The 13554-nt window shown below is 32.8% G+C and overlaps 2 protein-coding genes across 6 annotated transcripts in view; one reads left to right on the forward strand and one right to left on the reverse strand.

The window, feature by feature from the left end:
- Window positions 1-582: 582 nt before the first annotated feature.
- On the forward strand, window positions 583-12979 carry LOC111056799. Of its 3 annotated transcripts, none has more exons than XR_005570694.1 (3): window positions 583-789; window positions 7797-8029; window positions 9971-11092. XR_005570694.1 is itself a non-coding variant. In XM_039423161.1 (2 exons), exons 1-2 carry the CDS (start codon window positions 7388-7390, stop codon window positions 10367-10369), a joined length of 444 nt encoding a protein of 147 aa, XP_039279095.1. In that variant the 5' UTR covers window positions 7310-7387; the 3' UTR covers window positions 10370-12979. The 3 variants fall into 3 exon arrangements, 1 of the variants encoding a protein (XP_039279095.1); XR_005570693.1 differs by lacking the exon at window positions 583-789 and adding an exon at window positions 7319-7432; XM_039423161.1 differs by lacking the exons at window positions 583-789; window positions 7797-8029 and adding an exon at window positions 7310-7432 and having other exon boundaries at window positions 9971-12979.
- Window positions 10803-13554, reverse strand: part of LOC111056802 (U8-agatoxin-Ao1a) — a 34719-nt gene continuing 31967 nt past the window's right edge. For 2 of the 3 annotated variants that reach the window (XM_022344207.2, XM_039423162.1), the window contains exon 3: window positions 10803-13333. In XM_022344207.2, coding sequence (XP_022199899.1) covers window positions 13165-13333 — 169 coding nt within the window. In that variant the 3' untranslated portion in view covers window positions 10803-13164. The remainder of the gene's footprint in view (window positions 13334-13554) is intronic. The other variant, XM_022344208.2, reaches the window with a different exon arrangement.

Raw genomic sequence — 13554 nt, forward strand, 5'->3', positions numbered from 1 at the left:
TGTATGTTTATGTATCTTTCAAGTTGCGTTTACACCAAAGTAAATAACAACAAAATGTTAATAACTTAATCCTTATAGATTCTATTAGATTGAATATAACTTGTCATACACATAATGAACATATGTGTTTGTCTAAAGTCCCGTTGAAAAATTCAAAATTTTCAAATCATTATTCCTGGACCGAAAATCAAGTGACGAAGCAGTGTGTGATTGGACAACATTGACATTTTATCGAAATTTTTGGAGAGAAATAATGACAATGTCATAATTGTATTATGATTATAGTGTTTTATACAATAAATGAATAACTGAAAAAATGAAACTTAAATGTTTCAATCAACAAAGCATAGTTTTTAGTTTACACCTTGTAAAATTTTCTGCGAATCATCTGTCTCTTCACAAAGCACGTAGCTTTTTCATCCGCCTATGACCTATTTATTCGGTTTTGAAATGATCATACCACCCGCAAACAGGAGGAGGTAGTTTAACTCAGTCTAATCGTTACAATATTAACTAATTATTATAATTGAAAGAATTTCCAATTATTTTTCTCTCTTTAGATTTTTGGTTGATCTCAATCTTTATTATCACAGTAAATCCTGATAATTGTTATGGCTCGAAAAATTTCTATGGAATTTTCATTAGAAATGAATTGATGCATCTTACAACTATAATTTCGAATGTGGTTTCACAGCGAGGCGAATCTAATAGCATTTGGATTGCAGTTTTGAACTAGATAATATCAGGCGACCTATCCGACTGTGAAAAGCTATTATAACGGAGTCTCAGGTTGGTTCTTCATTTTGACTGCTAAAATAGAACAATATTCTAGACTATGCTGCGATGCTGCTGCTATGATATAGCTATATCGTATCGTATACCTCTACTTTCATTCTTCTATTATTGAAATTTTCAAGGGGCGTATGATTAGCTTGTAGATATTAAACAAGAAACACAGTTCAATATAGATGTTAAATATCTCTCAACTTAGTATTACTTTAATATTGAAAAGGATACTTTCTCGTGATGATCAAGATCAAAGCACCAAAGAACGTCAATGTTTATTCTGGCTCGCGAAATGAAGGTATTTGATAAAAGAGAAAATGTAATTTTCTTGTTTGGATTCATCACTGGTACGAAATGTGTAGAAAAAACAATTCTCATCAATTTGAAAAAAAATTCAATTCAATTTCATTATAATATGACATAATTATCATTAAAAATATAAATCTGATTGGGGTACCCTTTTTAAAACTATTTCGTCACGACATGTATCGCCTATATGCCATTCAAAGGCAAATAAAAGATATGCTATTCATATTCAATGCAATGTTGAATGGCATTATATAGCCGAAATATGTCGTGACGAAATAGTTTTAAAAAGGGTACTGAGATTTATATTTTTATTTATATTCAAAAGTAGCTCTAAAGAGAAAAGGATAATTTACTCATACCTTATAATGCTTTAATATGTATTTAGTTATGCTATGTTTATATTGTCATGTTTCTTCAATTATACTTAGATAAAATAACATATAGAATCTAGGCATCACCAGCAATAGTCTGGTTTGAGTCAAATCTGGCCTATTCTTCTCTTTCATATCTCAAGATCACAGCCTTACTTTCTACTCAAAGTATTGTTACAGTCTTAAATAAATAAATACATAATTTTATCGCCATTCAACTGATCATAGTTAAAGACAACGTAACTTATCTGCGATCAATATCGAAAAATGTTTCAAGAAATTGGGGAAGTAGTACTTATAATGCTTTAATATGTATTTAGTTATGCTATGTTTATATTGTCATGTTTCTTCAAGATAGCTGGTTTTGTGATCCTTCTTATATCTACATACGCTACTTGAATATTGAAAGAGAAAATTGAACAATGCCATATTAGTCGAAACTCATGAGTTTGAATCATGACTTTTTGATTTAATCAAATCAATATTCTATACCATCGAATTATGGATATGATACTCCTCAATTTATCTATTCCAATATCCCCTGAAAAATCGTTTCACATGAGCTGAATAATGATTGATAAGCTATTGATCAATATCAAAGTGAACTGTGCCGTATATCCTGATGGAACAAAATAGAGCGCCTTGCATGTATGCAACACGCTTAACGTTTGTGCTTTGCTTCTTGTTCTATTCAGGAGTATGCTGGTTGGATATCACTTTGCAAGCCTATAGCGAGTTAAATTCTCATCAAATACCTTTGAGCGTGTGAATTATATTCACATATTGAATTCGAGCTGTAATTTAGTGAGAATATCCGTCTCGAACATAGATGCTGCGAATTTTACTCATATCGGATCCCATTATTATCATTGCCCATGCAACCGTTTTATTGGATTCGAGCGAAGTTCATGATTTCCTCGTTGGGAAAGCTGTTGCTCGAAATAGAGTGGATGTGCAGAGCTTGCTTTAATTTCGTCAAATGTGGAGCAATACATTCGACACTCGCGTCTATGAATATTCATGCCATTCAATGTGTTCCAATCACTGCTGAAACATGTTTATCATGCAATGGAGGCTGGAATCGATGGATAGCAGTTTTCATCGTTCCATTTAGAGTAATGGTATCGGTTCACCCACTCACTTAGCCTTTCCCTCAATATTGAAATGTGTTATCTAGATTCTACATGTTTCATGATACATTGTAATAGTGCAAGGTTATTCCAGAGTCAAGCGCTTTTGCACCATGCTGCAAAGTTGAGTGACTATGATGTTCATGATCAAAAATTCGAAATGAAAATTCTGGTAGTGAAAATGGAGGGATAGATAAGATGTAAGAAATTTATGGAAATTTATTTTAAGAAATTCATCTCTCTTCAAAATTGGGATGCTTTTTCAAGAATCTACTCGTAGTCACATTGCATCGTTATGTCAATGGAAAACTCTCTAATGTAATTTTGGAATACTATGAATTCATTTCATCAGTGATAAATAATATCTTCGAAAATATTGGCCTGGCTACACAAAAGTTTGTTAAATTTCAATTGAGGAAATTTTTTCTAATAGATTGATAGCTTCTCTTGTGACATTCACTCGTCATTTAATCAACGTTAAAATTAAACATACTTTTGTGCAACCGGGTTATTATTCCTCAAACATTGAATTTTCAACATTAGCTCTACCACTCATTCTTCATTAATTCTGCTTGATGAAAGAGATAAGTGTGAAATAAGCTATTTTTTAGAATTGAGTGTAAAGCTGCGTTTACACCAAAGTTATTAACAAAATGTTTATTTGTCCGTCATTATAGATTCTACTGCATTGAAAATAACTTATCATACACATGATGTACATATGTGTTTGTAAGGTTCCGTTCAATGTAATAGATCTTTATAAGGACGGAAAAATAAACATTTTGTTAATAGCTTTGGTGTAAACGCAGCTTTAGAGGCAACTGGGCAGGATTGTGCAAACTGAAAAATGATTTACTCTCCTCAACTAAATTAATTTTTCGCAAAACAGGAATCATAGTCTACACTCCAGCTCTCTTGGCATTCGATAACATTGAATTTTAATTAAGAAACCTCAAATTTGTCAATAAAATATTGGTTATCATATTACGGGTGACATGCTTTGTTGTTTGCATTCCTGACATTCCTCGCCAAACCGCTCCACACATCATATCTGTTTCATCTTGCCACTCAACAAGTCGGCTCCATACTTCATCACATACCTGCGCCTGCAATACTCAAACAACAAACCCATGCCTTGCCGTCTGCTGGTTATATAATTGCAAATACCACAATCACACAGAAATTCATCTTCAAAACATATTTGTGCTGCGTCTGCGGTATTCACAGTGTACAGTCGTCTCTACTGTGCTATTCTGTACAGCCGTCACTATTGTAATGAACCACTCTACTGAGATTCCAACAAATGTAGGCTACTGGGAAACTGGGACTATTTGATGGTACAAAATGTACGAGTATTGTACATTCTATTTATTTATTTATTCATAGACAATAGATACAATCCAGGTGTAAACAACAGGCATTCGCCCAAAACTGATTTCAACCTTGGTTCAAAATAAACAGTCGAGAGGATATATTATAGAGTTCATGATTTGATATACACACAATTATTTTAAGTCCATTCTGTACTCAGATTTTGAGGAAATAGAAAAATAGTAGTACGGTACATTGATGGCTGAGAAGTACATATTCTAGTGTAATGGAACTCCAATCAGATGCTTATTGGAACCTGATCTTGGCTGATCAAATTTTCGAATAATTAGAGTTTTCACAGAAATAAAACTGGAAACTGAGTGGAACAGAATTATTTCCTCTAATTTATATGATAGTTACACTATCATTTTTTAAATATGTTTTTGATGAATAAATTTGAATTACATCCTTTAAAATTGTACATATAAAACCTCTTCCAACATAGTGCGGTTTTAGGTACATTTAGAACATATCACTTAGTATAACATTTCTCGGTGTGTGGACAAATTTTCTAGCTTATTTAGTCTAAAATTGTTTTGGATAGAATATTATCTTCCGAGACAGGATAATCGAGATAAAATGCCAGATAATAGGATGAGTTCTGCGGTATATATTATACAAGATGAAATGACTTAATAATGACTACGCCAATCAGAATACTTTAGTCTGATATATTTTGTGAATTAGGTTTTTAGCTTCACATTTATACAAAGACCTTGAAGATGCATAAAAGACCTTATCTCTTTAAGGTCTTTGCATTTATAAGTGGAGAGAAATGAGGGAGGAAGATAATTGTGTCACATGGAGGATAAGCTACTGAATCATGCATCCAGGACTAGTCTAATCCAATACAATAAACTTTCTATTTTTGAAGGATTGGAGTTTTAATATCGTTACCCTTGGTATTGATTTTGAGTTCTACTCTTTAGCTTTATTTTCGGAAGAATTCAATCTTTTTTTTATTTCCTAATTAACTTTTGAGGGTGATAAAATTCCTGATTCTTATTGTGTAAGAGACCGATAATTATTGTACTTGCTTAAATTTGTATTATAATGAATAACAAGGATTTAGATAATTCTGGAGCAAAGCCAATGGTTTCAATTTGGAAGAGGAGGTTCGTTTTTTACATCCCCAAAAATCGTTCAGAAGAACAATGCACTTATTGATATTTTGCATCATATTTTGTATACAGATTTTCCAAATTACTGATCCTCTTGAAATCTCTAGTAGATATATTGAATTGAGAGTCATCAACTGCTTTAATGATTTCTTATCTTGATTGAGGAAATATTCAAAGACGAAAATAGCATCGTGCATTATTTCTCACTCTAAATTCTTTACCACTATTTTGCGATCAATCTCAGCTAATCATGTACTTCTGGCACTCAAAAATATATGAATAAAGATTTTTTAGGAGTGTTATTCTTCTCTCTCTATCATAAAAAACGAAAAACGAATTAGTAATGAATCAATATTGAATGAGCAGTAAAGTTGTTCCCTAATCTCGCTATATTTGTATTCATCAATAAAAAATTGTTCGCTAGTTCGCATATGAATCTTATTTCTGTACCAAACAAGAAATTACAAAACATTGAAAAAGGTTACAACAATTATCCTTGCAGGATGAATGGTGAATCTTTTCAAGGCCCTGACAGGTCAATAACGAGTGATAACAAGTCATTTTTTGACACTGAAATGAAGCAATGACTTGTGACGCTTTCGTCGATGGAATTGGAAGAAGCCTTTGAAAAATATTTATGCAAGGCTGAATTTGTATTGTGAGGAGTTGTTATTTGGGCTATTCAGAGTTGCAAGGCGTGTGTCGATGCTACTCCATTAGTGCCACTCAATGAAGCTCACTCAATTTAATGGAAAATTCGTTTGAAGCCGAAGCGTGATTGCCAGAGCACGATACTTATATTAGCAATATTATTTTTTGTCATTGAATTGAATGTCACAATCACTTTTTTATTCAAGTAGAGTACTAGATAATGAACTTATAATTTCAAGAAATAAGATACCGTAACCAACAAAGTGGGTAGCGTAGGACGGAGAATAATCTTAAATCATGTAATACTTTAAAAAGATGTTCTGAGATAGAGATCTGCGATGTTGTTCTATTTATTAATTAATGGATCTATATAATATATAAAAGCGAAATAATGGCACTCACTCACTGACTGACTCACTCACTCACTCACTCGAAGAACTAAAAATCTACCGGACCAAAAACGTTAAAATTTGGTAGGTATGTTAAGTTGGCCCTTCAGAGGCGCACTAAGAAATCTTTTTGCAATATTTAAACTCTAAGGGTGATTTTTAAGGGTTTAAAGTTCATCTTTTAGCATGTATATTCTTCCTATTCCAATATCTTAATATTATAATTGAAAAAAACGTTCATACCATATGTTAATATAGAACTATAATCTAGAGAGAGTACCTCTTCGAAACAGTTGTTAACTGGTAACTAAATTAATAATTTTGTCAGGTTGGCATTAAGTTGAGTTGACTTTGTTAGGTTGGCACCAAGTTGAAGATTGAAATGCATTTATCGCGGAAAATTGATTGGGCACTGCTACTTCAATCAGAGCTATTCCTGGGAATATTATATTACTAGCCGTCAGGCTCGCTTCGCTCGCCATATCCGTTTAGCCAGACGTTCAGTCTGGACCCCCGACTGGATCGTATGATAAAAATGCTCAAATGAAAAATGCAGGCGAGCGAAGCGAGCCTTATGATCTCATTCCTAGACGATCCAGTCGGGGGTCCAGGGGGTGGAGCCCCCCGGCTAGACGGATACGGCGAGCGAAGCGAGCCTGACGGCTAGTATTGTATAAATATATTATATTGAAGATGTGTGTAGATGTAGATAGATCGCAGTACCTATAAATTGAATCTGTTCTACCCTGCTTGGTGCGACTGTGATTAAATCTTAGGTCTGGTTGCAGAAAAGCCTTCTCTGATTGGTTATTTTAAAGTTAACAGTCAAAATTTAACCGGCTTTTGAGCAACCGGGCCTTAGTCTATGCTATTTGCGACACGTTCCAACATCAATGTAGTATAACATTAATGAACGATGGACGATGATTCATTATTGCTACGTGTGAGGAAAAAATATTCATCCTCGTCATGAAACGAATTTTGATTATGAATCAAATTTCATTTCCCTTTCTTTTATAATATGACAAATGAGTATTAACATTTAGGAAGAAGAATAAGAAAGAAGAGAGCATTTATTTATTTGTGCTTACTCAGCCAACTGTGGGTCAGCACCCAGCCAGTGCGAGGCATTGGTAGAGGGGAGAAATCATTTTCTCCTTATTCAGTTGTCGGCAAGCAGCCCTAGGGTTAACAACTCCACGATGTGATTATTCATTTCAAGTTTCTATTTTGTAAAGTGATTTGAAATTTTTCGACTTATGAAGATATTTGTATATAAGCTATACTCAAACCCGCTATTGAAGGTAAACTATTTGTTATACTTTTTTATTATATTTAAGGTTGTTCATTCTGAGAGTTGACTAACTTCAAAAGTAATTCACTCAAGTAAAATAGAAATGTTATTATTGGTTTGTTTTGATAAATATTATGTCATATGGTTCATTGGGAAAAGTAATTAGCAATAGTTTTCTTAAACGTTATAACTGGATTATTAACTTAATGTAAAAGTAGAGTGTATAATTAGACTACGTTACAATTCAAAGGGTTAAAGTCTGAATGTACTAGAGATAATCATTCACACTAATGCAATAATTGAATTGTTCCTTTTAGAAAGATAAGTATTAAGTTTGAGATTTAGAAATTATTCTTGGCTGTTTTATTGCATAGCGGTCCATGTTTGGGGCAAACTAATTTATGACTGACTATGGAAGAACGATCCTTGTTAATGCTAAATCAATCCACAATTATGAATAGGGGACAAGGAATTCCAAGTGCATCCATCATAGGAGGAACAGGAAAACGGATATGGAGGATAGGAGATAATTGCCAAACTGTGTTTTCATTTAAGCAGTTATCGAACATCATTACCCAAATACTCTGCGACGTAACTCGGTACCGAGGTAATGTGATGATCAAATTATATTTTCCGGCATTGAGATTCATGAAAGACTTTATTAAACAAATATATGGGCCCAACATCAATTTAGAATAATGATATTGTCATGTATATAATATTTTGTGAAGTGGTAATCCTTTTTTTTTAATAATGAATTTCTGAACTTTCATTGTGTTTCATTGAATTTTTCCTGAATCCATTCCATTAGATGAGAATATCGAATAATTTGTAATAGGGTTTCCTTATTACTGATTATAAATAATTTAAAAATTATTTCAATATTTTTAGAAAATCGTTGTCTTAACAAAAATTTTTTTTATTCAAAAAAATTTTTTTAAAACTCATACATTACAATTTGTTAATCGGTTTTTAGCAAATGTTTTCATCATCATCATCATCATCATCTGTTTCAATGTTTTCAATCACAAAAATTATCTATGATCGATACGATCATAGATTGTACATTTAATGAAATTGTTGATGAACTCGTTGAATCAATTAAATCAACAAATACCACACTTGAATGAGCACAATTTGACTGGATTTTCCAGGATCTTATTTTACCTTTGATATAGCTCTCCTTGGATTCTGATACAGGCTATTATTAAGTATTTCTGGTTGAGATGAACTCATCAATAGCTCTATCACTGGATCGAATATGTCTATCAAGCTGAAAGTGTGGATAAATTATTGTATTTGTGGAATAAAGTGTTTTGAAAATTAATGTAAAAATGATGGAAATACATGACTCTGTCACAATACAACGTCATATTAATCAGAACGACAATCATCTTTCACTTGTTGAACAATATTATCAATCTTGAGAAGTGTTTAGTTTCGAATAACCAGTTTTGGTTATTTTTATGGATAAACTAGTAGTTTACTAAACTTTGAGTCTCTCTATATTAATGATATGAGAATATATAATGAATATTCATGTATTTGAATTTTAATATAGGGGAAAGCCATTATTTTCTTCTGAATTTCCATTTCCAATCGTATTTGAACGGCTTCATAAAATCACTTCACTTGTATGGGCTACTTTATTAAAATTAATAAAAACATGTAGTAGGTACCCTTTTTATTCAAACTTTAAACTTGAAAATGGCCAAAGTAGACCGAAACTAGTCGTTGAAATGTTTTAAATAGAAAGTGTACTATATGTTTTATATTGTTTTTATCAATTTGAACGGTTTATATCTTAGATTGGATAAGGACCGTGAGCTCTGTTCTCCCGTTGGGAGGCTGACTGCTTTGGGTTAGTGATGAATCTCTGCTCTGTTGGCAGAGGATGTGGAAATACTCCCATAAGAACCAATGGTATTCTTTCTTCAACTAGCAGAGCAGATATTCATCGAATATCAAATCAGTGCACTATAGAGACTGCTCGTTAATCATTTTCCTGTTGTTCAAAATTCACCAAAATCCATCTAAGATGGCCTTACTCATGTACAAGCCTGGTAGTCATGTGATAGTCATACTGGAAAATCAATCACCTATCATCACATGAAAATTCATCTGTACATAATCCTGAGAGATCTATTACCTCCTTCACAAGACTATCCTTGACAATGGTGGGAATACTCTGCAGTTACGTCACTCCAAAGCACTATTGATAATCTACATTATGTATTCCTCATATGTATGTACTGTATATACATTTATTATGTCTACTGTATGTATTTTACATGAACCATCATGTACTTCACGATTTACAATATACACAATACCTCAAGCTTCTAATCCACTAATATCAATAATAATGTATTACTTCCATGCTCTAATCTGTACATGGCGTATGGACTGATTAAACTAAAGTCTGTTGGCAAGTCCCATCACAAGAGTCCTGAAATATGTTTTGACATTGGTGAAAATTTATAAACTATTATAACTAAGCCTTACCTTCCACTTCAATAACCATTTTGCGTATGTTATTTTGTTTCAGGCGGTCTCTTCTCTACCAGCAACAGAAATAGGAGACAATGGAGCTGGAGAAATGGCAAAAGATAGCCACAAGTTTTGCAAGGATATGATGGGAGTTCTGCAGCAATCTGGGAAAGATACGTTTTCGGCAATCGTTGACACAGTGAAAGCAGCTGGCTCAGCCGTTGGTTTCTGCGCAGTAGAGTGCTTGAAAATCTTCGAAAAAGCCATCAAAAGTGTAATCACTTTGAACTTCAAGGAACTTGCCAATCAAGTGGTGAAGTTTGGTCAATGTTTCTTAGATTGTGTTAAACAAGTGCTCAACATTTTCAAGGTGGGCTTCCAAGGTGCAAATAAAGTGAAAAATACTATCATGAGTGGTGTTGGAAGTTCAAAGGTGCCCAATATCAAATTATTTTAGCATTCTGAAAATGAATCTTAATTTTTTCCCGTTTGTGTTTAATAAATTTTTGTGAAATTTGTAGATCGAATCTATAAATTTGAGTTCAATATTGAATATTCTATTGTTTACTTGGAGTATAGAAGAAATCTCATTTACAAAATGATCCAGTAATGCTCATGTTACTCTTGTACTATAAAAAACAAAAAAATCGATAGGAGCTTATCGAGATTTTTCTATTCCACGCAGATTTTCCAATAGTCCTTGTATTTAGGCCTATTGGGTGCATCCGTCCATCGATACTAACTTTGTAAAATCCAGTTGATTAGAAATCAATCTGAAAACACAAAATTAAAACTTGTCTTGATCCATCAATCTTGAACAAATAATGAGGCATGTAACTAAGGAAGTTACAGGAAAGATTTTATTTTCTAATAATAAAGATTAACAAATGTCAGATGCATCCTTTTATTCTTCTTTTTTAGGCCAATACAACATTCATGAAATCCATTTGTATAAATATAACTCGAAGTGGATTTTACTATAATATAGTTCCGTTTTAATAAAATACATCATTTCTATTTCAAAATACATGTCTTAAAATGCTCACCATAGAATTCACAATACAAATAAATTCGACAGACATTAATCCAAATATTTCCCCTGGTTCAAGATGATATTATTGCAAAGCATACACTAAACAATCAGTTGCATCCAATGGGTTAGAGCTCAAAACTACTGAAATACAATATGCATTATTTGTTGGATATCTATTTTTAGTGATTTCTGATTATTATTACCTATGCATCATTGTATCATTTAATGCATTGAACCTAAAATTCACTTTCTTTATTTTATTTAGATGTGCAGACATGTTTTTCATAAATAAAAAGTTAATTTGAATATTTAACACGATTTAGAGTCTTAAAGTTTACATTCTATGTCTAGAATATGTTTAGTTCCAGAGAATCTTATTTTTGATAATATTATTTTCATTATTGGAAAAACCCGTTTCACCTTTGATAATATTTCGAGACATAAACTTGCTTTGGTAGAAAAATTTTCCAACAATTCAAGTTGCTGAGTCCCATATTTCAACTCTTAGAGAAAACTTAGTGGATAAATATCGATTTTTCTGTATAAAAATCACTAATAATGGCTTATTAATTTTTGTTTGGTTATCCCTATAAATAATGCACCTACTTTTAGACTCCCCAATAACTTGTGAGTACATTTTATATATTAGGATGAATCTGGAAATGATGTATTTACTTCTCAGCTCAAGTTTATGTTCATAATATTTATTTTAATAATTGATGGAAGAATCATATATATTTTTTAGTTTTATTGTCAGTTGAAGTGTCATTTAAATATTCATATCAATGAACAATTCTATTCATATGGATAAAAAAATTGTTTTGTCACTGCAATATTATTTTCGAATTGCTTAGTTGCACGAGTTGTGAAAATAATAATCTATTATCTTTCTTAGTCCTGTAGAATATTTCAGGCTTTTCATTCAGTACAGTAAATAAAAAAAATCATATAGTACTTTTACAATAATTGAATGTGGATTTCTATCAAATTTCAGTAAATCCGTCTTCTCGTGAAACACTATAACACTTCTTTTTTTCAGTTTTCAACAATAGCGCTGCAAATTGTTAGCTATAGAACTAATGAGATTTATCAACTGTCAAAAATTGATATTCCCAGACAACTTCTTGTCATTCATGCTAGTTTTCATATTCAAAATGTAAGAATTTGAGGTGAACCATTCACATTCATTATTGATTTGCACAATTATTCTGAAGGTTAAAAATAAAAAAAATTGGAAGCTCAAAGGAGTGGTTTTTATTCAATTTAGGTACGTAATCATTATTATGTTATGTATTAAGTTTTAATAGTTTTTTTATAATTGCACCACAATAGAGCTGAATTGACCATTTCTTCCGGCCAACAATTTTTTGCATTATAATCACAATCAATAAAATTTGAATTTCTGAAAACACTAGATTCAATCGTACTGTAACCTACTACATTATTATTTTATCCACGTTTACTGGTTATTGAAAATTTCAAAGCTTCTTGTTCTCCTCCCTTGTTGAAATTATTATTGATCCATATAATTTCCTTTCAATGAATAAAACGTTACATTGCAAGATGAGTTACTGTGTTTTAGTTTATTAAGGGAGGCAATATAATTATTTCTTATAGGTATTTGTAAAATTATTGTTACAACTGCATTAACGTATAGCCGGACTGACAACGTTTGATCCGACTCTGGGCTGAAATTAGAGCTAGAAGCATATCGGATCAACAACTAACAATATTAGTATTTTTTTATTTTCAGGGGATCAATAATTATAGATTTCACAAATTTAGATAGAATTATTGTTACGACTGCACTACCACAGATATGGTTTGGCCATAGCATCCGGCTCCAGTCTGAAACCAGAGTTACAACACAACCGACCGACATTATTATTATTTTATTTTCAGGGGATCAATTACATTTTTTACAGATGTCGATAAAATTATTGTTACAATTGTGCTACCTCAGAGCCATTAAATACGGGCCTGGGCTGAAATCAGAGCTAGAACACAACCGATCAACAATATTATTATTTTATTTTCAGGGGATCGATTACAGTTTCCACAGATTGAGATAAAATTATTGTTACACTACCACAAAGCCGGACTGACCATTAGATCCGGCTCTTGGCTGAAATCAGAGCTAGAACACAATGGAAACAGTTAACTGAAGAAGTCAGTTTGGGAATGCTTTATACACGTATGATGTGATGGGGATGTGCAGTCTATTTTCGTCCCCACTTCTGGAAGAGGCCCTTGCGCTGGCATCGGCAGTTGGCGCCCCACAGGTTGCAGCGGCAAGTGCTGTTGTAGCAGCACTCCTCTGGTCGGTGGTCGCAGGCGCCGCCCCGCTTCACGCACGATCTCCTGTACAGGTAAACCATTGAGGAGCGTCTGCAACAATGCAAGCATAGTGCAATACGTCATTCAAGTCCGTACAGAATGAGTGGAGACTTGGGCCCTCAGCAGAAACTGTATCAGAACATGGCCAGATTGGACGAAATTGCAACTTTCTTGGTCCAACAGAAAGCAAGATCCTATGTGACCCAATACAATATATTAATGATGATCTCGGTCATTCAAGTCCGAATAGGATGGGTGGGTACTTGGGCCCT

The sequence above is a fragment of the Nilaparvata lugens genome, chromosome 3 (assembly GCF_014356525.2).
Source record: "Nilaparvata lugens isolate BPH chromosome 3, ASM1435652v1, whole genome shotgun sequence".
NCBI lineage: Eukaryota > Metazoa > Arthropoda > Insecta > Hemiptera > Delphacidae > Nilaparvata > Nilaparvata lugens.